Source organism: Pyxicephalus adspersus, chromosome 11, assembly GCF_032062135.1.
Source record: "Pyxicephalus adspersus chromosome 11, UCB_Pads_2.0, whole genome shotgun sequence".
Taxonomy (NCBI): domain Eukaryota; kingdom Metazoa; phylum Chordata; class Amphibia; order Anura; family Pyxicephalidae; genus Pyxicephalus; species Pyxicephalus adspersus.
In genome coordinates, this window is record NC_092868.1 from 44,396,135 (window position 1) to 44,423,262 (window position 27,128).

The following is a 27,128-nucleotide window of genomic DNA, read 5'->3' on the forward strand; positions in this document are numbered from 1 at the left end:
GATCTGGAGCTCTCTAGCTAGAACAGACCAAACTAGTTCATAGACGATGCTCTCATGGATGCCCTCTGCTGCTCATGCCTGGCTCCCGGTGGGCGGGATCAGTGACGTGTAGCTTCGGGAGCTCTTGGCAGTTCCGAGTCGGGCAGGAGAAGGCAGGTTAGTGAAATTACGACCTGTTCCTATAATGAGCACACACCGTACCTCACTGTACACGGTTATACACGACAGGGTTCATATATATCGGCTGTTTCCATATGGCCATTTCCTGTCACCCCATTTCAGCGACCCTCGCCCTGCCTCGTCGGCGTCTATTGAAAGAGAGGCGGAAGTGAGTTGGTCAGCTGAAAGGCATGATGGGAAATGTAGTCAGGACGCTCCCTACATTCATTGCAGGATAGTGGCAGTGGACTACATGTCCCAGCCGCATTAGGGCCTGTAAAATCAGGGTTGGAAAGCTCGCATTCTCTGCCTTTTTCACGGTAAGGCATTTTATATTATAGTGTTATATTTTCCCTTCTAGCAGTTGTCATGTTTCTGGGGTCACAGGATTGCAGTGTGCAGGGTCACATGGGGGCCTGTGTTATGCAGCCAGGTATGGGACTGCTGCAGTTCATCCTCCACTATGCCCCCTTTTATATGGACTGGAGATGGGCCTTACACATGTCATGTCCATGCTGTCCTGCTCATGTCATTTCCATATGGAGCTCAGGTTGTCACACACCACATCTCATCGTGTACAGATAGCAGGTCTCTGGTGCCCTTGAAGTTTGCAGCAATGTAACCCCCCTTCCTGTGTTTACCATGAATGTAAATATTGGCTGCTATAGTAAATGTGGCAGCCATTGTAAAGAGGAAGCAAACTGAAAAATGCTCAAAACAAAAAAAATTCTGCTCACCTTCAATCCGGCAGTGCAGTCGATTGGTCTGGAGGTGTCTTCCATCGTGTCCCGCGTCATCCCGGCATCTGTTTCCGTGCCAGGCGCTGCCATCTTTTTCTCTTATCTTCCTACGACACCCGATGCAGGCGTGAGATCGGGTGATGTAGGTTGGAAAAAAAACCTCGATCTCACTGCACAAGTCTCAGATTGGCATTTTTTTCCCTTGTCACGAAAAGGCTCCTTCTGCGCATGCCCGAGCATCTCAGGCATGCGCACCCAAAAGCCTCCCGGGATTTGTGATGTAGGTATCCCAAGAGGCTTTGCGCTCCCATTCATTATTGATTGAGAATTACGGGGCGGTGCTGCGCCCTTTTTTTTTTTTTTTTTTTTTTTTTACAAAAAAACAAACAGAATTTTTACCTTACATAATAGGGTTGTCTACCCTTTTATGTAAAGTGAAATTGCTGAGTTTAGGTATGCTTTAAGTCAGGGTTAGCAACCTAAGACACGGGCATGTGGTGAAAATAAAAAAAAAAAATCACACTTCCATTTAATTCTGCAGATCCCTCAATCGTCCTAGAGGAAGCAGTGGGTGCTGCCATCATTTTCCGGTTTAGCTACGTCACCCGATTGGCTAACGTAGCCTGCTTTAAAGGGAGCCGGGGGGAACAGTGCCGACCTCACTGCACATGTATGAGATCGGCATTTATTTCTCTTCAATCTAAAAAAAAAAACTCCCCTTCTTCGTATACCTGAGGTTGGACATGCGCAGAAGGAACACTCCCGTTCTGTCTTGATTGGAAGACAGAAGTAGAGGCGCTTCACTTTTTTTTGTGTTGCAAGAAAAAAAAAAAAAGAACATTTTTGCACACAGGGTTATCTACCCTTTTATGTAAAGTAAAAATATTGGTGATAGTCCGCTTTAAGGAATGTCATTTATGATTGCTGCCCTGGAGGACCAGAGAATACTTGGGTGGGCTCCTGCTCCCTATAAATGCACCACAGCTGCCAATAGATCTCACTAGGCTGTCATTTACAAATCCTGGCCTGCCCATCTGTACCTATGGCCCACCCAGCTCTATGACGTTTCACACAGGCCTGTCTGATGTCTATATCAGGGCACCCCCAGTGCCAGAATAAGTGGGTTTGTACTGCAGACGGCGTTGGGTAAAGTAGCCTACCCACCCATGCTCTTCCCTGTTTGTGGAAGTGACAGCTGCAACAGGTGTTTTGTGTTGCAGAACAGAATTGGGGAAATCTAAGGTCAACAACCCACCATTATTCATTGGCATGCTGATTGTCCTGTGCTTGTAAATTGACACTTCATATAGATACAGTTCTTACCCCTGATTTCGGCATTCTTAGAATATGTGGGCAGCACAGTGGTTTAGTGGTTAGCACTCTGGCCTTTGCAGAGCTAGGTTCCAGGTTCGAATCTCAGCCAGGACACTATCTGCATGGAGTTTGCAGGTTCTTCCCGTGTTTACGTGGGTTTCTTCTGGGTACTCTGGTTTCCTCCCACATTCCAAAAACATGCAGTTAGGTTAATTGGCTTCCCCTCCCAAAATTGACCTTAGACTGTGTTAAATACATATGACTATGGTAGGGACATTAGGTTGTGAGCCCCCTTGAATGACAGTTAGTGACATGACTATGGAGTTTGTACAGCGCTGTGTAATATGATGGCGCTATGTAAAGGCTCGTGTGCTTCCACACTTTTCTGAAAGATCTCGCTTTAAAGTATTTGGCTTTCTTGACTTATGGGAGAAAGCTCCACCCACTTCTCATCTCCATGGCCAATGAGGATGTTAAGTTGCATATACACATCAGATATTAGTTGTTTGAGATAAGCAGTTGTACTTGTACAGCAGTCCTCTGACATCGTTCGTCAGTACACTGTAGTAGACTGACTGCCTCTCTTACATAGAAATGCATAGCGGGGTACTGCTTGCTCGTCTCTCCGCTCTCCATAAAATAACTGCGGGTACAGCGCTTGTTCATTCAGTTGTCACTGGAAATGATCACAAAAGATTGTTTCCAGTGAAAATCCTCCAATGCCCATGTATTAGGCTTTAATGGTGGGTAAGAATGTTGTCTTTGGTGGGCTAGTGGATAGAGCTTAAGGTGCGTACACACTTCCAATTTTTATCGTTCGAATCGAACGACGAACGATCGATTGGGCAAAAAATCGTTCGTAAAAAAGTAACCAACGACGCCGTCGAACGAGGAAACTCGTTGGAAACGAACGACCGGACCGGCGGATCGGATTGGACGACGATCGTTGAACATCGTTCGTGTGTACGGTCATTCGTTGATCGTCCATGGGCTGAGCATGCGTAATGAACGAACGTTCGTTCACTTTCCTGCCGTGCACATAGTTCCTCTATCGTTCAAACGATCGTATCTATTGTGTGTACAATATCTACGAACGATCGTGTCGTTATCTCTATGTGCAGGATCGGTGCTATACGATCGTTCGTAGATATCGTGCAGGATCGTTCGTCGTTCGTTTTCCAACGATAATAATTGGAAGTGTGTACGTAGCTTAAGGCTTGGAATGAAAGTGTTGGTAAACGCAAACAAAAAAATCCCCTAAAAAGTGTTCCTTTTAGTACTTAAATGCAAGTGTGAATTCATTTTACATTAGTTATTGGTTATAGCAGAGTAGCTATATGATGATCCCACCAGATTCTATGATCTCTATGCACTGGTGTACTACAATTATGATGCTAACCACCAGCTCCTAAGTGCATTGGTATGGTAAGGTCGCATTGTCACCCTTATCTGTCAATGCACAGCAATCCATCAGGCTTCCATTGTCAAGCTTGGTAACAATTCCCATTGTGTTGCCTTGGCAATGATTGTTACAAATGTTGTAAGCCTATGTACACACCTGTAATAATTGTCGTTGAAAAGGATCTTTCACAATCCATTTCAACAACTAATGATTGCACGATGAATGAACGGGGGGGGGGGGGGACATTGGAGTGGCACCCCACTGCGCTCTCTCCCCTTCACTTGTATTACGAGCGTTTGTTGTCCATCATCCGTGGATACCCCAGGACGGTGGTTTGGCCGATGAACGACAAGCAGTGTACCCATGCCAGATTCTTGTCCGATATTGGCCAATAATCATTGCACGTGTGTACCCAGCCTAAGCCCATAGGTTATAAATGAAATGGTGAGCTGCTACACATCCACGGCCCTGGCCATGCAAAAGCTCTGGAATGTCATATTGGCCATATGACCATAGATAAAGGTATTTAAAGTTTGTTTTTTTTTAGGCGGTAGTATCTAAGGAAGGAATCCTCTTTTCTGCATCAAGCCAGTCTGGCTGGGCCGACAGGCTTTACATGAACTTTAGAGAAGTAATGTCCACAGTAACACATACGTTTTGTAGAGGGATAACAATGTTTTCTGGTTAAAAATAGGATTTGCATGGTTTGTTTGGACTTTTAGTTTTAGTCCAGGGTTCCATGAACCCCTGGATTCCTTCAGAGGTTGCTTTGAGTTCCTTGAAGTAATTTGTGGCTCTCAGATCAGTTTAAATAACACCAATGATCTTTTTGGCTGTAAGGGTGATATTATTACCACCAACCAGCAATGTAAGAGACACTGACCGCCATGCTAATATACTGTGAGCTGTTGTATAGTATATATAGTAATATAGCAGAGGGTTCCCTGAGGACCTGAAAATTATTTTAGGGGTTCCCCCATGGTTAAAAGGTAGAAAAACATTGTTTCCGGATGGGAAAATATACCTGTTCTATCAGATTTTACTACCCGGCATCCCATTTGGTAGATTTACCTCACTTTCTATCTCTGACTTCTGTACAGGAAATTGTGTGGTTGCCTGTAGGACAGGAATTCATTGACAACCAACACATTGTTAGAACATTTTCTCATGCTACTGTTTTGTCTGTGTGCCCATTACAAAGATTTCCATCACTTTGTCCAGTCCGGATTTATAATTATCAGATAGTTTTTACATGAATTAAGACAATTTTTTAGTTCTTTGTCCTCAAGATTGTAACCACTAGGTATGCACACACATTGCCATGCAGATGAAAATGCTAAATGCAGCACATCGCTTACAAATGTAGTGCTTGCTTCATTAATGTGCACTGTTGTGCTGCAGTGCCTCTACATGGTATGCTTGGGGTGCCATTAAAATTTTTTGATGTTATTATCACATAGTATTTATATAGCGCACTGCATGTTTTATGAATGTGGGAGGAAACCAGAGTACCCAGAGGAAACCCACACAAACACAGGGAGAACCTGCAAACTCCATGCAGATAGTGTCCTGGCCGAGATTCGAACTTGAAATTTAGCGCTGCAAAGACAAGAGGGCTAACCTTGAGTCACTGTGCTGCAATGAATGTCTATCCAGCACACCAAGATGTCTTTGTGTTAAGACATGTTTGAGTTTCCACAATAGTCAACACGGTGTTTCTCATTCTTTATAACCTGGGGGAACCCTTAACATAAATATCAGGTCTTCAGGGATCCCCGGCTATAATTGCTATATCTAAAGCACACAGTATATTAGTGTGGTGGTCAGTAGGAAGAATGCCTCTTACATTGTTGGCTAGTGGAAAGGATGTCTCTCATACAGATAGCCAAAAAGATTATTGGTGTCACTTAAACTGCCATGAGAGGCTCAAATTGCTCCTAGAAAGCCCTAGCAATCTGTGTAGGAACCCTGGGGTTAACCTACATATTCCTCTCTTTATTTAGGAACATAGACTGCTTCCATTTTAAAGACATCCATCAAGGCTACAGACAGACTCCTGGGTTATACACTGTTGAAATACAAAGATTTTTACTGCTTTATCTGCAAAAGAAATAGTCATTTTGGTAAACTTTTCCTGTAATGTACATTTCTTACTCACTTAGCCACCGAGCAGAGCAAGGAAATGTCTGTGTTACCTGTTTGTCTCTATGTGTTGGTGTTGTCAGGCCTGTCCAGGGGCCGACTCGGAAAGCAGTATTGGTAAACCAGATCGTAACACCCCTGTGATCACCCTGCTTAGCAGAAATATGCATCTCAAGAATGGCTTGGAATTCCACGTTGGTTTATGTGCTGGAAGCTTGGCAGTGTGAAGTATCACCCCTTCAATGAAGTCTTGTCTCATTTCTACATTGCAAACAAATCTGCTACTCTGCTTCCCACAAAGGGTAGAAAATGTCAATACTGTCTGCAGATAGGAAAATATCAGTTCGTACGTTCTAACGTTTTGGCACTAATGTTTTGTTTGAAGACAGACTGGAAGGTGCCTAATCTCTAAGATTCTTCTGCTGGAAAGTAGTTTGGGATCATCCACACTACTCCATTAATTTTGCTGTCGTCTCAATGCAGTTGAAATCTGTGCACTGCTGCTATTAATATTATCAATAAACAGTATTTTATGTGATTGGCTTTTTCCCTTTTATACCAGTCTATGTAGAAAAAAGCCAGATTTTCATAAGATACCCTTTTAGGCTTCTCTACTTTTAAAGGGCTGCAGACGCTTCTCTCACCATAACACGGTGGGCAGCATGATGGCTCAGTGGTTAGCACTCTGGCCTTTGCAGCACTGGGTCCCAGGTTCGAATATCAGCCAGGTCATTATCTGCATAGCGTTTGCAGGTTCTCCCCATGTTTGCGTGGGTATTGTGGAAACTCAAACATGTCCTAACACAGACATATGTTGGTGTGCTGGATTAACATTCATTGCAGCACGGTGGCTCAGTGGTAACCACTCTGGTCTTTGCAGTGCTAGGTCTCAGGTTCGAAGCCTCGGCTAGGACACTATCTGCATGGAGTTTGCAGGTTCTCCCCGTTTGCGTGGGTTTCCTCCGGGTAATCCTGTTTTCTCCCACATTGCAAAAACTTGCAGTTAGGTTATGTGGCTTTCCCGGAAATTGACCTTAGACTGTAGTAATGACATATGAGGTAGGGACATTAGATTGTGAGCTCCTTTGAGGGACAATTAGTCACATGACTATGGACTTTGTACAGCGCTACGTAATATGATGGTGCTATATAAATACTGTGTAATAATAACACCAAGATTGCACCAGATATGGGTAAAATGAAGGCTGCACCTCTCTTTTAGAAATGAAGGACCTTTTGAAAAAAACTTTGGATTTCTTAGAACTGAAGAAGATGAAAATTTTTTATTTTGCCAAACCCACATTTTGCTACCCAAATGGAATGTTTTTATCTCATTAAAGCTTTAGATAAATTTTAGATGTTTTAAATCCCTATCTATAAAATAAATAGCAGGGTTAAAAGCAAATTTAAAAACATAATAATCATTTCAGTTCCGTTATTATCATTTATTCATCATTAAATGTAATTTTTAATGCCAGTTGTGTACGTTCCTTAATTGACTTTCTTGAGGTTTATTGTAACAGTGTATTGAGCAAAGCCAAGACTGGGGAAGGAAAAGACACACACAAGGATCATATTGATAGGAATAGAAAGAAGAGGTAACTCGGTGTGCTGCTATTCTTTTCACTGTCTAGTTACAGGGTGGGGTTTGAAAGGACCAGTAAGTAATTGGAAAAGTTCAAGCCCCCTCACTTGGTGGACGTATTTGTACTGCGGGAAGCTGTGTAAATTTTAGCAATTGATAGACAGAAATACAAATATAGAGTGTGTGTGCTCTCTGTGTTGGATGTTTACTTGGAGTTTGCTGTTTAATGAATGGTTTATGAAAGGATCTGTGTGCTTTAGGGTATGAGGGGTGAGTGCATAGAGGAGCTGCTTGGGCAGCTTGTAGACGGGTGGTGGGTGGCTATTGTAACCCAACTCTTCAGTAACTACCTAAAAACAGCTGGGTGGTTACTGAAAAGTGCCGGGTGGCTCGGCTAAAAGGGGCTGGGGAGAACACAGTTTACTTTTTGGATCTTAGACCAAACATGGAATAATTTTTGTATATTGATGAATAAGGCTAGACCCCTTTTTGACCAATATGTCCCATGTTTTTGTTAGTGGGTGAAGGTTTTTCTACCTTAGTCATTGATGTTCATTGAGTCTTAATAAAGATAAGCCCAAGCGTGTCACAATACGATTGCCTAATGTGTGTCCGTAGGGATTCAGAATGCCGAGTATACTTCATTGAGGAAGTCAACGTTTGAATTATCGGAGTGTCTTTGGCCTTTCGGTCTCTTGGGTTATGAAATGCCTTTTATTGCACTCAATTAGCAGAATGTTGTTCTTCCTAACATTGTTCTTCCTTCTTTTAAAAAATGTTATATAGTTGACAGTGACTTCTGTCTGTATGGGCATGAGAAATACTACACTAATACTTTATGAAGAGATATCTGTCAGTGCTCAACCAGAATTTTTTTTGCTGTGTAGGAAGAAATTATAGGTGGGTGGCAGCCCCTGTATTGTGACCCAACTTTTCAGAAACCACACAAAAGCTGCCGGGTGGTTACTGAAATGTGCTGGGTGGTGCGCCCAGCTAAAAAGAGCTGGGGAGTACACTGTATACCAGTTTTGATGTTGAAGGTTTAGTATTTTTGAGTGTAATCACTTACCTTCCCACTGCAGATCAGATGCTATGTCTCACTAATAAAGCCAAGTTGATCAGTTGCTTTAACAATGCAACCAGTAAACAATGACGTGACCACCACTGCTCAGAGCAGATAGGATTTTCACTGGCAACTTTCAAAACCCAATGCTTTTCAATGGTCTTCTATAATAATCGTCACACCCTGCTTTGGTGGTCTTCTATGGACAGGATGTGTCATTCAAAGAAAGCTGGACATCTTTTCTAAACCCAACTAGGGACTTAACAGAGAACCCTATCACATCATTACGGACTAATGCTGAGGTTTTTCTTGCAAAGCCGATAACAAATGTGAGCAGTTCAAGCTGATCATATAATAAAAGCGTCTATAGAGATCTTCTCCTACAGTTATTGTCTTCCCAAATCATTTATTTAAAAACTTAACTTGATAAGGATTAGAAACCCTCGTAGGAATTTACTGCTATCCAGTAAATAGAGATACCGTATTTTTCGGACCATTAGACGCTCCGGACTATAAGACGCACCAGGTTTTCCGCACGGGAAAACAAGAAAAAAAAAATTCATTTGATTTCCCCTGAGATCCAGCGTGCGGCACTTGTGCCCGCCCATGAAGGCGGCGCCGATCGGCATTCATGAAATCAATCGGCGCTGCCTTCGTGGGCGGGCACAAGTGCCGCACGCTGGGACACAGGAACACAGAGGAGGACACTGGCTGCGGGGACTGGCGGGGATACAGGTAAGTAAAAAAATATGCATTCGGACCATAAGACGCACCCTGATTTTCCCCCCACTTTAGGGGGAAAAAAAAGTGCGTCTTATGGTCCGAAAAATACGGTATATCCTATTTTTTAGGACTGTGTTAAAGAGAATCCATTTACTGCCTGTCATTGGCGATAATTTTACTGCAAAATATATACGCTGTAAGATGCTGGTTGCAAATATACCAGTTAGGGTTTGGCAGAGTATCTCATGAACAATAAACATCATTTATAAATAAATACCCCCCATTTATAAATAGAGCTTTTCTTCAGTTTGCCGTGTGTGGTTGTTTCTGTAACCCTATTGTACACGTGTCAGATGGTGCTTTCACTTCCTTAATTTTGTAAAGCTTGTTGGCTTAAAGGATACATTTAACCACATTTCTCACTTACACCTTATACACATAAGCAGATGAGCTGCAGATTTTGAGTTTGCCTGATCCAATAGATGTCCTTATTGCTAATCAATTAGTTGAAAATCCCAAAGCAATCAGATGTGTTTAAGTGTTCAAACATGCAAACTGACTTAAGCTACGTACACACTTCCAATTATTATCGTTGGAAAACGAACGACGAACGATCCTGCACGATATCTACGAACGATCGTATAGGAACGTTCGTTCATTACGCATGCTCAGACCATGGACGATTAACGAACGATCGTACACACGAACGATGTTCAACGATCGTCGTCCAATCCGATCCGCCGGTCCGGTCGTTCGTTTCCAACGACTTTCCGTCGTTCGTCGGCGTCGTTGGTTACTTTTTTTACGAACGATTTTTGCCCAATCGATCGTTCGTCGTTCGTTCGTCGTTCGTTTTGAACGATAAAAATTGGAAGTGTGTACGCACCTTTACGTAGTTTCAATCAATATCTACCAGAGAAATCTGATGGGAGAACCAAAAAAAGACCCTGTTTGTCGATTGGGTTCCACTAGCCCTTTAGATTGGATATTGGCTGTTGTGTACAAGGCATTACTTTTATGCTGATAACAGATTCAGCAGGAAACAAGCAAAGGAAAGTCTGCAATAGGGACAGAGACAGCAATAAAATGCTCAGCAATGGCAATGTAACCGACTGATAGACTGTGAGGATTACACTTTGCTGTACACACAGAGAGCCTATGGGAAAAGGACAAATGGGATACCTAGTTATTCTATTGACCCTTCTTCATGTGTAATGTGTTTAGTATTTTGTCTGGGATTTTACAATATCATTGCACTATGCCTTTTTTGTTACACATTCCACCCTGTGTTCTCCCCAGCCCCCTTTTTGCCATCGTTTTGCAGTAGCCACCTAGCTGTTTTTGCATGGTTTCTGAAAACTTGGGTCACAACACAGTGACATTGGACATTTGGGACATAATACAAAGGTGTTGTTAAAATGAGACATATTAAGAGGGTGGGCATTAGAGTGTTGGAACAAAGTATAGGGGAATGGTGGAAAACTGCCAGAGTTATAGGGAATATTGCAGTAGTCCCCAACTTGTGGAGAACATTTTGGTGGTCCGTGACTTTAGCCGGTGCACCCCCCAGCGGTGTCAGAAGAAGGACCCTGCTGGGGGGCGCACCGGCCAGAGCCCCGGACCATGTCCCCCGTATGGATCACAAGCTCAGGGCGGTGGGTTGTGTTTCCAGACACATCGCAGGCTCAGACTTGTGATGGGAGAGTGGGTGGGTTCTGGTATCATACCATTACTATGGGGGAAGTTTCTTCCCCTTTGCGTGACACACGGCTCCCCGAGCATATGCTGTCCGGAGTCCATAAATTTAGTTGTCTGTGACGTACAAAAGTTTGGGGACCACTGGGTTACTAGATCCCTATGGCAACAACAACTGAAAACACTACATTTGTCACTTTCACACCCCCCACCGCACACACTCTTTTTGACCACCTGCTTCTTCCCAAAAATTTCTGGGGTGGGGGGATTACTGCCAACATTATAGTGACGAGGATTCCTGAAGGTGCAGACTGTGTATTGCAGAAGTAAACCTAATGGCAAATGGTTATAGTGAGCACAACACGATTTTGTCCAACTGATTTTCTTTTGTACCTACATTTTTTTTTTTTTTTATTTGCTCAATTTTTCTTTATTCTTCACATATGTAGAATGCCATCCATTATCTTTCACAGCTCATAATAAATGTTTGCATTTTCACAGAAACAGAATGTCAGAAGGAGACAGTATCGGCGAGTCAGTTCATGGCAAGCCCTCAGTGGTATTTCGCTTTTTCTCAAGGTTAGGGCAGGTAAGTACAATGCCAATTTTTATATTTTTTACTAAAATATGACTACATGCAGGGCTTTATAATGAAAACATTCTCTTGGTTTTAATACATGTGTTAAAAATTCCTATTTATTCCTGATACCCCTGGCTCTGAAAATAGAGCCGGGTTATGCAGTTGTTTTAGCTTGTCATGTGTCTACTTGTTTGGACTGAAACCTTAATGTACACGTGTCACTTTTAGAACATGAATAATTCCACTCCTTTATTTTAGCAAAGCTTGTTTGTGTAGAGGCTATAATTATTCAGAACACGTTCTGCACAGATATCATCTTTTCAGTTTTTGGATGATTTTTCTGTACAAAGTCTGTGCTGCACAACGTTGGGAGAGATGTGTTTTTGACTGGGATTTGTAAATGTAGATGTAAATGGAAGGGCTGGAAGCTCGTGTTCTGAAAAAAATATATTTTGTCCCACTTATATTTATAGTTGTCCCTAGATGAAGAGGAAATATTCCTGTGGTGACGCCTATTCTGGGGACAGCTGTCTAAGAGTGTAATCCTGCTCACTTTGGAAGGTTTCCTTTAACTTGTGTCTTTTGAGCAGAGAGCGGAAGAAAAATCTCCCCGGGGGTACGGAGATGGCATAAAAAGAACCTGATAGGGATTTTAACACTTACCTATTCTCTCCAAATAGGTTTTAGCTATACATACACGTTAACCTTTTCCATTGCTATCAAAGAAGCTTTTTTCCCAGATTTCCTAAAGAGCTGTGCCCAGAAAATGCAAGCAAAAGGCAAAGGACTAGTCAATATTATTGCCTGTGGTCTTCTTGCAGCTGATTCTTTCCCCATTACTGATGTACCATTCTTTGATCTGCACTGTGTCTTTGTTTGGAGTTGCCATCTTGGTAGTGGCAGTTCTTTGCTTCTTCTAATCAGAGTTGATCCTTGGTATAGTGGAGATCTGTTGGGGAAATAAGTACCAGAAGGAGAGGTGCAGAAATAGATCCAGATCTGTTACACTTGTTCCAGTGTTTGTGTTTTTTTATATATTACACAAACATTAAAAAAAAGGCTTGGTAGATAATATTTGTGGATTGGTATCATGTAATTGAGGTAACTAAATTTTTGGGTGGAAGCCAATAACCTCACTGCATGTTTTTGGGATGTGGGACGAAATCGGAGTATCGGGAGGAAACCCACGCAGACACAGGGAGAACAAATGCTGGAGTGCTAACTCTGAGCCACCGTGCTGCCCACATTGCACCACATTTTGAAACATGTTTTCTTTTTTTTCTTCCAGATTTACCAGTCGTGGCTAGACAAATCTACACCTTACACAGCAGTACGATGGCTGTTGACTATGGGCCTAAGCATGCTCTACATGATAAGGGTGTATATACTACAGGTATGTCCTGCTATTTGTAGCAGCAAACATTATTGAAGATGCAGTTCACAGGAATTTCAATGTTTGTATTTATCAAATATTCACCCACTTGCAATTTTGTATGCAAATAGAGCTTGGTAAATAATGTGTAAGTGCAGTTTTACAATAAAAAATACTAATCTGCGATAGAAAAAATGAATCCTTTAATGAGTTGCACTTTCACCCTAGAAAAAAACTATATGGTTTAGAAAGTCAATCTAAGTTGCTGTTGAGAAAATATCTCCTAATGGGGTATTTGGATACAGTGTTATAGAACATACCAGCACTTTGCTACCTAAATATCAAACAATAAACCAAATATGAATTAAAAATGTGAACGTTTACAATAAGTCAATGGTGCAAAATGTGGACATGACAATGCTATTAATATATAATGTGATAAATATTATATCTCATAATACGTTTCCTAAAGTAACCCAGAAGACATCAATATAAGTATAGTGCCAGGTATTTGTTCTCCTTCCCATTGTCCCACAATACACTACATAACATAGACCTTTTATTGTGGAGGTTTATATGTGCTGTATTTGTGGTTCCTTTATAAGCTCAAGATCCAGAATAAGCGTGGAATGTCTAAAAAATGCTAGTTTTTAGCTGTAACTTCTGACACTTATTCAAGACTGTTGTGTTTTTTATTTCATGTGTTTTGTTTTTTTTTTTTTGTTCTTTGCAGGGTTGGTACATAGTAACATATGCCTTGGGTATCTACCACCTAAATCTCTTCATAGCATTTTTATCCCCAAAGGTAGACCCATCCTTAATGGAAGATTCAGGTACATTATCTTGTTTTTTACTTACTGAACTCTTTACAACTGTGTAATGTCATTGATGATAAATGTTGTTAACTTTGGTGTGGCCATATATTGGCAAAAGTCTCCCAAAATATTTTACCTCCCATACAAGATACCTTGCCAGTACCAGTGTTTACAAAGTTGCCAAATGCTGGCTGCCTATATATACATGGATTTGTTCCAGCACCAAGATATCCTTGTCAGATAGAGTAACATTGTGCCATTTGTTTTTTTATATGTACATTCTGTTTGACTTGAGTTACTTTTGCAACCTTTTTCTTACTATCTTACTGTAAAGTTTATTTGAGGCCCAAATAAACCCAAACTTGTACCAGACTCTGGTTAACAAGTGTATAGAAAAAGGTGGTGAACAGAATATTGATCTTAAGGCCAATTAGGCCGCATTACATCTATTCCCCTCATCGTTGAATCCAGCCAGTGGAATGGTCAATCATTTGCAACCATCTGACACCCAAAGCAGAAAGAACAATAGATGTCAGGCTACGTTTCCCAACATCCCTTCATTTTAGCACTAAGCATGTATCTACATGAGAAGGAAAGATAAGCAGTCACAAGTAGTGAGGTGGTGAGTGATTTTACATCTTCAGTTCCTTAGAAAAAAAGAGCGGTAGCAGAAAACTAAAACCCATGGGAACTCCTGTAGCTGCACAGATATAAAATGAGTTTTTGAAATACAAGTTCATTTTCAGGGTCAATATTTGAATACTTTAAATAAATTCTTTGTTCAGTTTTGCCTATAAATGCACTTGAATGCTGTGTGTGTTCAATGAACCTTTTGCACACAAACTGAGCCACTGCCAATTTAGTGCTAAACTATCTGATTGATATTCCTATCGGTAATTAATTGTTTGGAAACCACTGCACACTTGTGCTAAATTCTCTCATTCCAAACATGTTTTTGACTAAAATGGTCAGTTTTCATCAGTACATCCAATACAATATGTGTAGTTTGCACTAATATTTACATAATGGATTAAAACCTAAAAGAAATGCCCAGAAGTGCTTCTTGCAGTTTACGGTCCCATTCAAGTCTTAACAGTGCTACAATCTCATCTGCTGAATCACCTTCAGATTTATATTGTGTGTGCCTAACCCTAAGATGTACAATCACAAAGCTGGTAAATGAGGTCATTAGAATGTAGGTAAAAAGACTAAGGCTAGGTGCACACGTGAAATAATTGACGTTAGAAAACAAACGACTAACAGATCAGACTAAAAGATCAACGATTATTCACAATTTTTTTGAACAATCGTATAGTGCAGGATTCTGTACATGCTGTAACAAAAAAGACAAGTATAATCCACCAATAATGTACACACACTAGATATGAACGCCTAAACGATGCATGAAGTGACAGGTACTGGAGAAAGTGTACTGCAGAACCATCCACAATCACTATACGACTGTACACACGATAGATAGCGAACAATCGTCGCCCAAACAGATCCACCAGGATGGTTGTTTGTTTCCAGCTACATTGCTCGTTCATTGGCGTCTTTGTGCACTTTTTTTTGTTAATGATTATCAAATGATCGGTCGTTAATCGTTCGTTTCCAACATCAATTATTTTAGCTACGTACACGTCAGGAGATTCTCATCTGATACAAGCTGCTGCTGGGCTTGGTCTCGGACAGGAATTTGACATGTGTACAGAGGTCCTTCATGTATCCGTCCTGGTGGATACATGAACGACAGAATATGATCAACCGCAATGGAAGTGAAGGAAGAAGGGTACAGTGGGGTACCACTCCTTCTTCCCCCTCCCCTTTCCAAAACGACACTGTATGTACATTTATCTTTCAGTCATTTGACGTTAAAAACGATCGTGAAATATTGATTCCAGCGACAATATTCGTGCGTGTGTACATAGCCTAAGGCCTTGTATACACAAGCGCATCACCAATTTGTTTTCTAAAAAAATTCCTGTCTGAAGTATAAAAATGTCTCCTTGTGCACCAACCCTAAAACAACTGAACAAAAGTGTCATACTGTATAGCCATCTCCTTTGTCATTCCTGGGTCTCCAGACTCTCTTGTAACAAAAATGCTATGAGGATTATATCAAAGAAAACAAAAGCTTTCGATAACTGACAGATTTACCCTCATCCATCAGGCCAGACTTGGTTTCAGGAGACAAAGTGTCCTTTGTGGTGTCTTACAGGCTGACACCAGGCTGGCAATAATACTCTGACAGGGAAAGACCTAAACTAAAAAGCACCTACCTATCCTTAGGAGGTAAATCTGCACTCGTATAATATGAGTGGAAAATTAGATTCTTACAAATGATTTCATTTCAAAGGGCATTGGTTACGTTGTTTTTGCAAATCAAAGTCTGCCAAAATGCTAATTCTGATTTTATACAGACTGTGTATGTGTATTTACATATAATTAATTTTGTATCTGTAGATGAGGGGCCTTCATTACCGACAAAACAAAACGAAGAGTTCCGTCCATTTATTAGACGGCTTCCGGAATTTAAATTTTGGTGAGTTTTGTTTTCGTGTGTCTAGACTTACATGAATTAGTTGAAGCAGAACTAAAGTTCCACTAAAAATTGTTTCAGTCGGGTAGTGCGTTATTACGGAAAAGGACCGACGAGGATCCTTCTGCAATAGGCACGGTTAACCTGCCTGATCAAAAATGCTGAGCTATCCTGGCTTCACCTTTCTGGGATTGAATGAACCCCCGTGCGTTTGTGCAGGAGTTACGTCATTCTGGCCCTGTGATATAATAGGGTATGGTGGGTATAGCGGGTTTTGGTTCCACTTTAATCTTTGGCCCTAGCCTGTTTGTATTTTCCAAAGTCCAGGAGGGTGGGAGGTGGTGTGTTAGGTTATGTGCTCAAAAATGCATTTAAGTATTAGATAAGGAAAGTGATACAAACTATATGACACCTAACGCCCTGTTGCCCTGTTTCTCACCTGTCTTCATTTTTATTTTGGTTGTGATCACATTGTTGCAATCTGAGCAACTAAGCAGCATATTTCACTGTGCGAATGTATTTTTAATTCAGACAATTTTATTGAAGACACCAAGGAAGGGTTTTTTATAGTCTAACCGTGACAATTGACTGTAAACCAAGAAATACTCCCAACAAAATGTTTTACATTCCCTATTAATAACTAAATCATTAAAGTTGTACATATCTCTTTAATAACATTAGTGCAGTAGTTACCGAAAATTGACTTTTGTGTTCTAATCAAAGAAACCCAAAATATCAATATGTGTGTTGTATGATTTGTAAGATCGGTAAGTAAAGCCATTGCTGAATGCGTGGATGCTGGCTGTAATATAAGTTGTGTTTGTATGCGGATGCTCATGCCAATACAGAACCTGGCAGGAGGAAATGCTTTGTTCGCTTGTTTCCACTGATTGGTAGGGGGAGTGACATGTTACCTAAGCAGCACATGACAAGTTTATTCACATTTTTATAAAGAGTTCTATCAGACATACATGAGTCAGGAGCTGTCAGTGATAAGTTCCCTGCAATAGGAGCTAACACACCGCTGGTCATAGTACCACCATCGAAGGTAGATTAGTGTTCTCTCTGCGTGGGACTCCTTTAGGAGAAAAAATCAGAAAAGTAGGGAAACCAGAAAAATACTAGTCATAACGAACCAAACGAACCAGAAAAGGAGTGGGAGTTTCTGTATGTAATTGGCTGGTTGTAAAAATAGCACAGTGAAATCAGCTGTCATATATGTCAACAGGCCTTCAGAGAAAATCCTGCATGTATAGTGTTTTCTGCATTGTTGCAGCTTGAATAGGGCATAGTGATAATATCATGCTTTAGAATATGTGTTATATTGGGCACATTGTTTTATACCTCATTTACCTGAACTTGTCACTATTTTGCTGCATACATTTATAAACGTGAATACATTTATTGCAATTAACATAGTGTCAGTGAACCTGTCAGTGTAGATTCCTGTGGCAACCGCAAATTAAGCATAACAGCTGAAAGACGTTTGTGCTAATGTAAGCAGTGAATTAGGGTTGCTGTTTACAAGTTTAGAAAAAGTAAATTATGAGCAGAGGACCATTTTTAAACTGTTTGGAGAAAAAAAAATATGAGAGCGTTACATTTATGAAGCATTATAAGTGTCTGCTGCTTAATGACACTTATATGACTAAATGAGTCAGCTGAATGACTCCGATGAAGGTGCATTGCCTTCTTCCTTAGCCAGTAGATCTAGAGCTGGGATTTCCTAGCAGACATCTCTGCATACTTTCACAGTCAGAATTCACCCTGTATAAGATGTTTAAAAAAATTAAATATTTATCAAATATCAGTATATACCCTTCCAAAAATGGTACATTTTACAAAGTTGCTCAGTCCAGCTCTTGCTAATGCGGAGATTTTTGTACGCCAGGTAACCTACATCCCTACATAAACTTTAATGTAGCATCACGCTGACACGCGTGTATACTGGCAGAACAGGGCCAATCACGCCTGTCAGCATGATTGAACTATCTTCAACTGTTTTACTGTTCCTCGCTACCAACATTGCAGAATACCTTTTATCATACACAATCAATATCTTCAACCTATGAATTACATATATTTCTCTTCTTTTGAGAACTATGCTTGTCTCACCTTACATTCTGTTATGATCTCAATGCATCCCCTGAAGAAGCCTATCGGCTAAACACGCCAGGATTGAAACGTATTGTTCTGCTTAAAGTTGTACTAATGTGATTTGCACCTTGTCATTAGTTGAATGATAAATACAATTTAACTTTTTCCACAAAAAAAACAGCTTTTCTCCTAATTTCTCATTTAAAATTTGGGGCCGGCAACTAAGAAACCACTAGAAGGGTGTTACTATCTTTGTATTCCCTATCTCATAAAAAAGGATAAATGCACATATAATTGTAAGAGAAGATTTTTGTTCAAATAAATGATGGGGTGATGGGGTCTGTTTTAAACAGCAGGAAAAACTTTCACAGCTTAGTAATACCCATACTTCATTCTGAGTTGTTTGACTTGATTCATATCCTCTAAATTCAAGCATCCATCTCACTGACAGAGCTCGGACTTGGTAGTATATTTAGAGTATTCATGTAGTAAATGCTTCTAACACAGGTGGTTACAGAGAACTGCTGCATCTGTATGGGTAGACAAGCAGTGTTCTCCCCAGCACCTTTTAGCTGGGCGGACCACCTGGCTGTTTTTGGTTGGTTACTGATGATTTGAATCAGAATACAGGGGCTGCCACCCGCCTACATTTTCTTCCCACCTGGCTAAAAAAACATTTGTTTGGGGGTTGAACACTGAGGAGAATACTATAGATGTCCGCAGCAGGTGGCATTGCATGTAAAAATTTGCGAGCACAGCTCTTGTTCAGGGAAAGGGTATTCTTTTTTTATTTAGTAGTCACAAGCATGAGTTTTTATTCCTAAAGACAACCAAATATGTGTGCTTTGAATAATACTGTTTCACCTTTGCTTTCTAGGCACTCAGCCACAAAAGGAATCGTCGTTGCCATGGTGTGCACATTCTTTGATGCATTCAACGTCCCTGTATTTTGGCCTATCCTTGTCATGTATTTTATCATGCTCTTCTGTATAACCATGAAGAGACAAATAAAGGTAAGTTCTGGGTTATATTCTAATTTGAATTTTGGATAATAACCCCCCTAGCGGTAATCCTGAGTGTGACTCGGGGTGGATTTTACCTGCAATCCCTAGTCACACTCGGGGTCGCTTAAAACGTAATGAAAACTCACTTACCTTGCTCCGTCGCTGTCCCCCGGCGTCCTGCTGGTCCCCACAGGTCATGGGGACACGTCCTCCTCCTCTGATCTTCAGCCAGTGAATGCTGAGTCTCTCCGGGGTTTCCCGGTGACGTCTGTGCATGCGTTGGTGCGGGCGGGAAGAGCGCCGGGAAATAATTAATTGAATAATTTTGTATTAGATTCAATACAAAATAGCTGTTTTGAGTCCAATACAAAGAATTAGTGCGTTAGGGGGGGTAATTGGTATTTAGGTTTTCAAGAAACTGTCTCTAGAAGACTCTTCTGTGTCTGACACTTCAAGAAGTGTTAAGCCATGTACAGATGCTTCATGCTTGTCCTCTCCTCTCTTATATAAAACTAGAAATCTGAGGCCTGCAGGTGAACCATAGCCCGCTGCAAGGGACTTGGCATGTGACACTCCCAGAGAAATTTTCAACTAGCCTAGCTCTGCAACAAAGTAGACATTGACCATTCTGAGATCCACCTCATCAGGATTCTTGATCAGTGTGTAGCGTACTCTCCAGTGCTAAGTGATTGCGGAACAAGCATTTATGCCCCTTATATTTAAACACTTGCCCTGGGTGACCCAGACAGTAATGCAATTCTCGGGTCTTACCAAATTAACTAACTACCTTGTCAACTACTCAGTCTGTTTTTATGGATGGAACTCTCTCCTTGACTGTCTCCATACTAGGTAATCTCTCCTTCCCTGCCAGCTATCAGTATTTGGTCTTTCAAAGGATTTACAGGCAGTCAATTTCAGAGCTTTCATCTTTTACTATGACCAATAGTCTTCCATCCCCATTTATAGATTAAATTCATTAGATGTGGACAACAGATATTGAATGCAGAATGTCACATTTTGTCTTTCTTCTGTAACATACATTATCCTTGTGACTAAACAATACTACTTGTTTTTTTTTTATCTTGTAGCACATGGTTAAATACAGATACATCCCATTCACGCATGGGAAACGGAGATACAAAGGAAAGGAGGAAGCCAGCAAGCCATTCTCCAGTTAAAAGAAACTATCACCTTCTTTTTGACTTTCTTATGTAAAAATTAAACCAAGAAAAAAAAAAAAAAAAAAGAAAAACAGTTTTGAGCCATTGTAACAATGCCTTTTTATCCACATGAGCTTAGATGTTTTTAAACAATGGCAGTGCACCTTTTCTTAAGATGTACGCGCCGTTTAGTTGCACAGAGCGTTTTCTCTGTGTATGTGTACGGATTAGTCAGGCAGCTGAAATGGAAGAGATGATTCTAGTCACTCAGATTTAGAGTAAACTGGTCACTTTGCAGCAGGCTGTAAGAAAGCCTGTCAAAAAAAAACAAATTGTCTGTGTGAAAAGCTGCCTTTCTCCTGAACGCTTACTGATTGTGAACGCTTACTGAAGTGGTTAGCTAGGAGCAACATTGTTACAACTAAACAAAAAAGGTTCCTACAAAATCAATAATACCTGTCGGTGGTCTGCCAAGCCCAATGCATTTCCCTGCAGACAACCCCTAAAAAATCTGGGTGGAGTGGATGTCTGGAAGCCTCCTGCGTGCCATGGTTTAATCTGGCCATTGCTTCATTACTTTGTCCTAGTGATTGTAGGGCCTGGTGGATGGAACCACAGGGCACAGTAGGTGACCAATCATCTGTTGCTCTGCAAAACAACAAAACTCAACAAATGCTATGGGTGTGTATTATTATAAGTCAGATTTATTTAAAACTTTTTTTAGTGGTTACAGTGTGCAAGTATGTAAGCCAAGCAGAAATGCTGAGGCTTTTCATACAAGTAGTTTCTTTTGAACGAAGCACAGATAGAGGTTAGGAAAGGGTAGACCATGCTTTTCTAGTGAAGTTGAACACCTTTCCTGCTAATGGTGTTCTCTGAAGCTGCTCAAAAGAGAATATTGAGATGTAGAGAGCACTAGAAAACACAAAGCAAAGAAATTAGGCAAAAATCTCTAATTTATCTACCATCCACACAAGTAAAAATTGCACCTACAGTTTCCTCTGCTGCTGAAAACCTAAATTTACTGAAACTTAATACTTATTTACCCTTTTCTGTCCTCTTCTAGTATGACATTAAACTGCAAAGTGACCGGAGTAATGTATTGTTACTTTATACACATACAGTCATGAAGGAGTTAAAACCCTCATTTCTATTATATTGATGGATGTATAATGAGAGAAGTTTGGCTTCAGAGCAGCTGCCACCCCATGTGTATCTGGATGGTTTGCTTTAAGCAAAATAGGGAACACCTGTTTTTTTGTTTTTTTTTTATTTAATATTCCTGTTATTTCTAATTTGACAAGTGCTTAGTTGTTGATCGGGCATGGAGTAACCATTGGACATGACATTCCTGCTGTTCTTCCTGGATTTGGCAATTCCATGAGACTTTCCCTACGGGCTGTCCATTGTAGACTGATTGTACATGGTTCATTGCCTGTACTCTCTCTAGGAGTTTACTGATTATATTTGATTAGCTTCTCACTAAAGAAAACCCCTAAAGTAATACTGAAATTGCTGTAATGTTTTTTTCTTCTTCTATGCTTTTAAATTATCTTATATATGGAATGCCTCCATAATCACAGATTTATTTGACTGTCCCTGTTTAAAAGAATTCAAAGCAGATCTATACTCAGATGTCAAAGCTATGTTATCAGTCCTACTGCAACATAAACAGAAGCAATGAAATACTTTTTGCTTGCTCCGGCTGCCTCCTAAAGTCAGGTGTGACCATTGCCCTGGCACTGATGTTGAGGTGTTCAAGCTGATTGGCAAGCTGTGGCTTAATGTCAGTCCACCTATTGCCAGTTCCAGAGACCACACTACAAGGTGTCTGCTTTAAAGATCTTCAGGGAAAGCAGCAGAGATCATCTGTTTCAAGTAAACAGTTCAGTACTTCTGTTGCTATTTTTATACTGCAGTTAGACTGATAACTTATCTTTAATGTAATATATTGGTATATGTCCGCTTTTAAGGAGAACACAACATGAAGTCATAAATATACAAAGAGAAAATCTACTTCCCTGTGTCTGTTTTCTGTTTTAGGATTAGAACCTAAAAACAATTTTTTCTGATGGGAGTGGGAGGTGATGGTTTGATGTCCTGCTTTGGGGGATTCTATTCACCTTATTCTCCATAACCATATACTTGATCGTAATATCCTACAGCAATCCCTTTATTGTATTCTTTGTTTGCAGTTCTTTAGAAGAATATTGGGTAACATTTTCAGGTTAAATTGTTAAACCATAATCGTACCTGAAAACCAGCTAAGTAGTACATTTAATACAATAAATGTCAGTGGAAGTGGGGAACTACAGCTTGGCCAAAGCCACCTATACTCATAAGGTACAGTACATCTAACACAACTTTATTTTTTTTTTTTATATATTACCTGTTTTCCAAATTGATTAAAAGCATTCAACATTGCAAATTTCCAGCTGTATGAAGGGGGGGATTCTTCTTTCCACAGCTCTTTTATCTGCTGCCCATTGAGGCAGCTTGTTAGAGATATCCAGCAATCCCCCTTACCCACTCACTCAAATTATCTGACAATAGGGCCGAACAGTCCAACCTCTATAAGCTGCGCTGCAAGCAGGGGAGAGTAATAGGTACCTTCAGAGGTAGCTAGAGGTTCCTTAAACCAATTTTGCTCTTTTTGACATTTCTCCTAATGGCCATCAGTGTAAGGCAATATTCCTCCTGATTACCTTGCCAATATACTGTGAGCTGTGGTTATAGTAATTATAGCAGGGGTTTCCTGAGATCTGGAAGTTCGTTAAAGGGTTCCCCCATAATAAAAAGTTTGAAAGAGACTTCTGTATAATCTAAATTACAAGCAAAAAGTGAAAAGGTACCAAGAAAGGTAAGCCCTAGGAAGGAGCATTGGTAGCCTTGCGTCTTATTTGTCTCTGGGTTCACTCTAGGGTGATGTGCAGTTATTCCGTGGGGAAAAGGAAGGGAAATAAAGATTTCTCAAGGGAAGGTCTGCAAGAGGGTTTGCAAAAAATAGTCAACACCTTTTGCATTCAAAGTTCACAACTTTTTTGGTAGATTCCCAACAGGAAATAAAGGGCATGTATATGTAGAGTGTGGTTGTATTTTATAGTCTGGGTTTAATTATACAAACTTTAGATGTAACTTTAGTAATGGGATGAATTTTACAAACGTGAGCCAAGTCAGTTGGTCTTAGAGCTAAGTGACAACAGTTAAATTTTACACTAATTAATATATGTACTGACTAAGCTTTAATCCTATAGTGGAGAAGTGCTTTATTATGACTATTATCTATGAAATAGGGAATCTTATCTTACCAGAATATTAAACAACAAATCATAATTGAGAGTTTGAGATGGTACCTTTTTGCCAACTTGGATTACAAGTACCCAAGAATTGCTCATGACTCCGATCCCACAGCCTTGCCCATTTTACAGTCTCTGCTTTACCGGTGCCGGGTGGTATCCTTGCTGTCATTTTCAGGTCCCTACTATCAAGAGTATAGGATGTCATTTTTCCTGAAATGTCAGAAAAATGTTCTCAGTTTGATGAGTGACTACAAACTGTATAAAGGCAAAATGGTGGACAGAATATCAGTTTCATGGATCAAATGTGCTTTCACACTGCATTATTGTCATTCCATAGTCATTATAGCTGAATGACTTCTCTCTTAATAGAGCTGGTTGGAGGGTCGATCAGATCTGTTTATGGGAAACTAAACATAGGAAAAATAAGCTACCAGGCTACATTTTGCAGTGAAACAATATGTCATCATAGGGAGGCAGAACCTGTAGTCACAGGAAGTAGGTGAGAAATTGTAGGATACTCCATTCCAAGCGACCCAGCTGTTACTGATAACGTGTAACAAAAACATAGCAAAGAATTGAAGTTGAGCTCCAAGATAAAATAATTTGAAAATAATCTTTCAGTGGGGCAGATTTTTAATTAGTAGCATGGGAGTGATCATTCATTTTACCAAAAATCTCCCCAAAAACACCAAATGTCTATTAACCATATTTTAGGAATGCTGCCATATTGGATGAGATGTCCGCAGGCACAGAGCTGACACGCTATAGCTTTGTTTCTTTACCACGGTCCAGTGGAACACTGAGGTTCTTTCAGAGGTTGCTAGGGGGTTCCTTGGGTAAAGAGCTAATTCTTCCTCTCAGGTCAGTTTGTCCTTTTGGCTATCTGTAAGGGTGGCATTCTTCCCGCTGACCACCACACTAATATAACGTGAGCTCTGTATATAGTATTTATAACGGGTTCACCAAAGACCTGAAAGTTATCTCGAGGGTTCTCCCATTTTCAAGAAAGGCTGTTTTATAGTGTTCCCATTACCTCCACCCCTTAACAGCTTCAGGTTAATCAGAAAGGTGAGGTTAAGAGGAGCTGGACCCATGCAGACAATGTTTAGACACCCCCAGAAGAGAAGTCTGTAATGTGGCAGACAAGAGGAGGATATTTGGCCGTGTTTGGGAATCATCTCTTGTAGTAGTTATATTCCCCTTCAGGTCATAGGTATATTTGTGCTTTCTTAATGGAAAGGAAAACTTGACTTTTCTGTACTTTTGCATTTTTTTAATGACGGCCGTTTTATCGTAATGCAGATGAGCTGATTGGTAAAAGGTTTTCTTCTACTGCTATCTCTACATAATAATGCAATGCAACAAATAGAGATAAAATGACTGTTGTCGGATCTATTTGTGCAAGATTGTATGCCCTCCAGCAACACTCATCTCCTATTCTTTAACTCTGCATTGAGGAAAGAAACCGTGTTCAGAATGTCCATGCTCATTCAGCTGCCCTGATGTCTGCCCTTATGTACAGATGCTGGATGAATGTACCTGGTTGTCTGATCTGTGCAGCTGTTCACCAACATAGCAGAGTGATTTCCCCTGGCAAATCAATAGACGACCAATGGCTAAATGAGCAATTCTGTTGGATATAGAGAAGGCTGCAGCGGGGTGCCTTCTGCTTGTGCTCCCCTCTCCATAGAACAATCAGCAATGTCTGTACAGCTCTCGTTCATTGCCCCTGGAAACCATAGTTGGTGATCCAACATCTGTACATAACAGAGGACTGAAGGAAATTCTGCTAGTAACAACATAGAGTTGGTTATCATTAGGATTAATAGGATGATTTTCTTTTTAAATGGTTCAAAACAATGTTTTTCTTTTGTATAATTACTTTAAAGAAATGTAAAATATATATATATTTCCAATTTAATTTTTTGTTGAGAATATTTTACCATATTTTTTTCGTTTCACCTTCCCTTTATTACAACCCATACACACTGTGCAACATGTGAACAGGGCTGGAGCTAAAATCTGTCAGATGTTTAATTTTAATATTTTTTTGTACAAAATGCTGATTTGCATGTTCATTTTGAATTTAGATGTAATGCAGTTTGAGAAAAAAAAACTTTGCTAGCCCCAGACTCCATCCCTAAAGTAAGGACCGATCTTTGGCCACAGAATGGGGTACCTCGGTTTGTAATAAACAGGATTGGGCTGGATATGCTGTTGTGATTTATGACTGTGTTCTAAAGGCATTGGATAGTGATGCCTTCTTTCAAACACTGATGTCTAAAATAAAATGACATGCTGGAATGGCAGCAAATGTATTATTATAGGTTAGGAAGGGCTTCACATTCATTCTCCCTATAATAAAGTGAAAGATGGCTACACTTTGTTCCTATTTCCACTCATCTGCTGTATCCATTAGGTTGGGGTCTTGAACTCTTGTATTTTATGAAGAGGTTTTCAAATTAAAAAAATGCAGCTAGAGGTGTCATCCTGGTTAAAAAGGGCAGTGTTCGGAAATTTATAGTAGATTACAGTGTTCAACCCAGAAAACTCTTCAGTAACTACTCAAAAACAGCCGTGTGGTTTTCTTAAAAGTGCCGGGTTGTGCACCCAGCTAAAAGGGCCTAGGGAGAACATTGGATTACACTGGTTGTCTTTCTAGGAAATGCTGGTAGTGACTTCAGCCCTACAGCAATGGGGCAGATGCCCACTGGAATTAGTTTTGGCTATTCTTGGTGTGTAATGTTAATTTTTGCACAGGATATCATAAGTATACCGAGACCATTCCTTCCAGACTTTCTACTCATTCGTTCTGATGTTTGATATTAGTATCGGTGTTCCCCACCCTGCTCCCTCAAGGGCTGTGTGTCTGATCAGCTGACTGCCAGTCTATTACGCCTGTTATTAAATCCCAGATTGATTTCTGCACAGATTTAATTTAAAGTGATCCTGTAACCAAGCTCAGGTCATTACAGTATGTCCAGATTCTTAACAAGCATTAATTAGGCTTAAAAACAAACCACCTTTCACTTCTGTAGCTGCAAATACTGGGGCCACAGGTTCACTGGAAAAAAATAAGTCTTTACAGTACCTTAATGTCCTAAAACTAGGTGTTCCAACACAGTATCGTAAAAACATGAAATGCAACAGCAAGTGATAATATGTATGGCAACTCTAGGACTTATGTAGGTGCTCCCTATGTAATCTGCCTACGTACCCAGCTTCACCTTCCTGAAGGAGTATTGAGACTCAGATAGGATAGAGTGGAGGGATCTCACTATTGGAATCCCCTAAATGCAGCAAAATTTTGATTCAGCCAGCTTCTAATATCTCATACTGTAGGACTATAGACTGATTTCTTAACAATATGTGAAGGCGGTGCCAGCAACTTAGAATTAAAACAGAAGTGTAGATCATTTTTGGACTTTGACAGTCACCA

At 40.4% G+C, this 27,128-nt stretch overlaps 1 protein-coding gene across 1 annotated transcript; it reads left to right on the forward strand.

Annotated features, from left to right (window-relative positions):
• On the forward strand, nt 1–25,899 carry RER1 (retention in endoplasmic reticulum sorting receptor 1). Its single transcript, XM_072426592.1, has 7 exons — nt 1–156; nt 11,325–11,412; nt 12,692–12,796; nt 13,509–13,608; nt 16,054–16,132; nt 19,104–19,239; nt 20,319–25,899. The coding sequence occupies exons 2-7, from the start codon at nt 11,332–11,334 to the stop codon at nt 20,406–20,408; spliced, it is 591 nt and encodes a 196-aa protein (XP_072282693.1). The 5' UTR covers nt 1–156; nt 11,325–11,331; the 3' UTR covers nt 20,409–25,899.
• The last annotated feature ends 1,229 nt before the right edge of the window (nt 25,900–27,128 follow it).

Coding starts and splice junctions, on each gene's coding strand:
- RER1 (XM_072426592.1), top strand. CDS start 11,332: ATGTCAGAAGGAGACAGTATCGGCGAGTCAGTTCATGGCAAGCCCTCA. Junction 13,609..16,053: donor ATCCTTAATGGAAGATTCAG/GTACATTATCTT, acceptor TTGTATCTGTAG/ATGAGGGGCCTTCATTACCG. Junction 19,240..20,318: donor CCATGAAGAGACAAATAAAG/GTAAGTTCTGGG, acceptor TTTATCTTGTAG/CACATGGTTAAATACAGATA.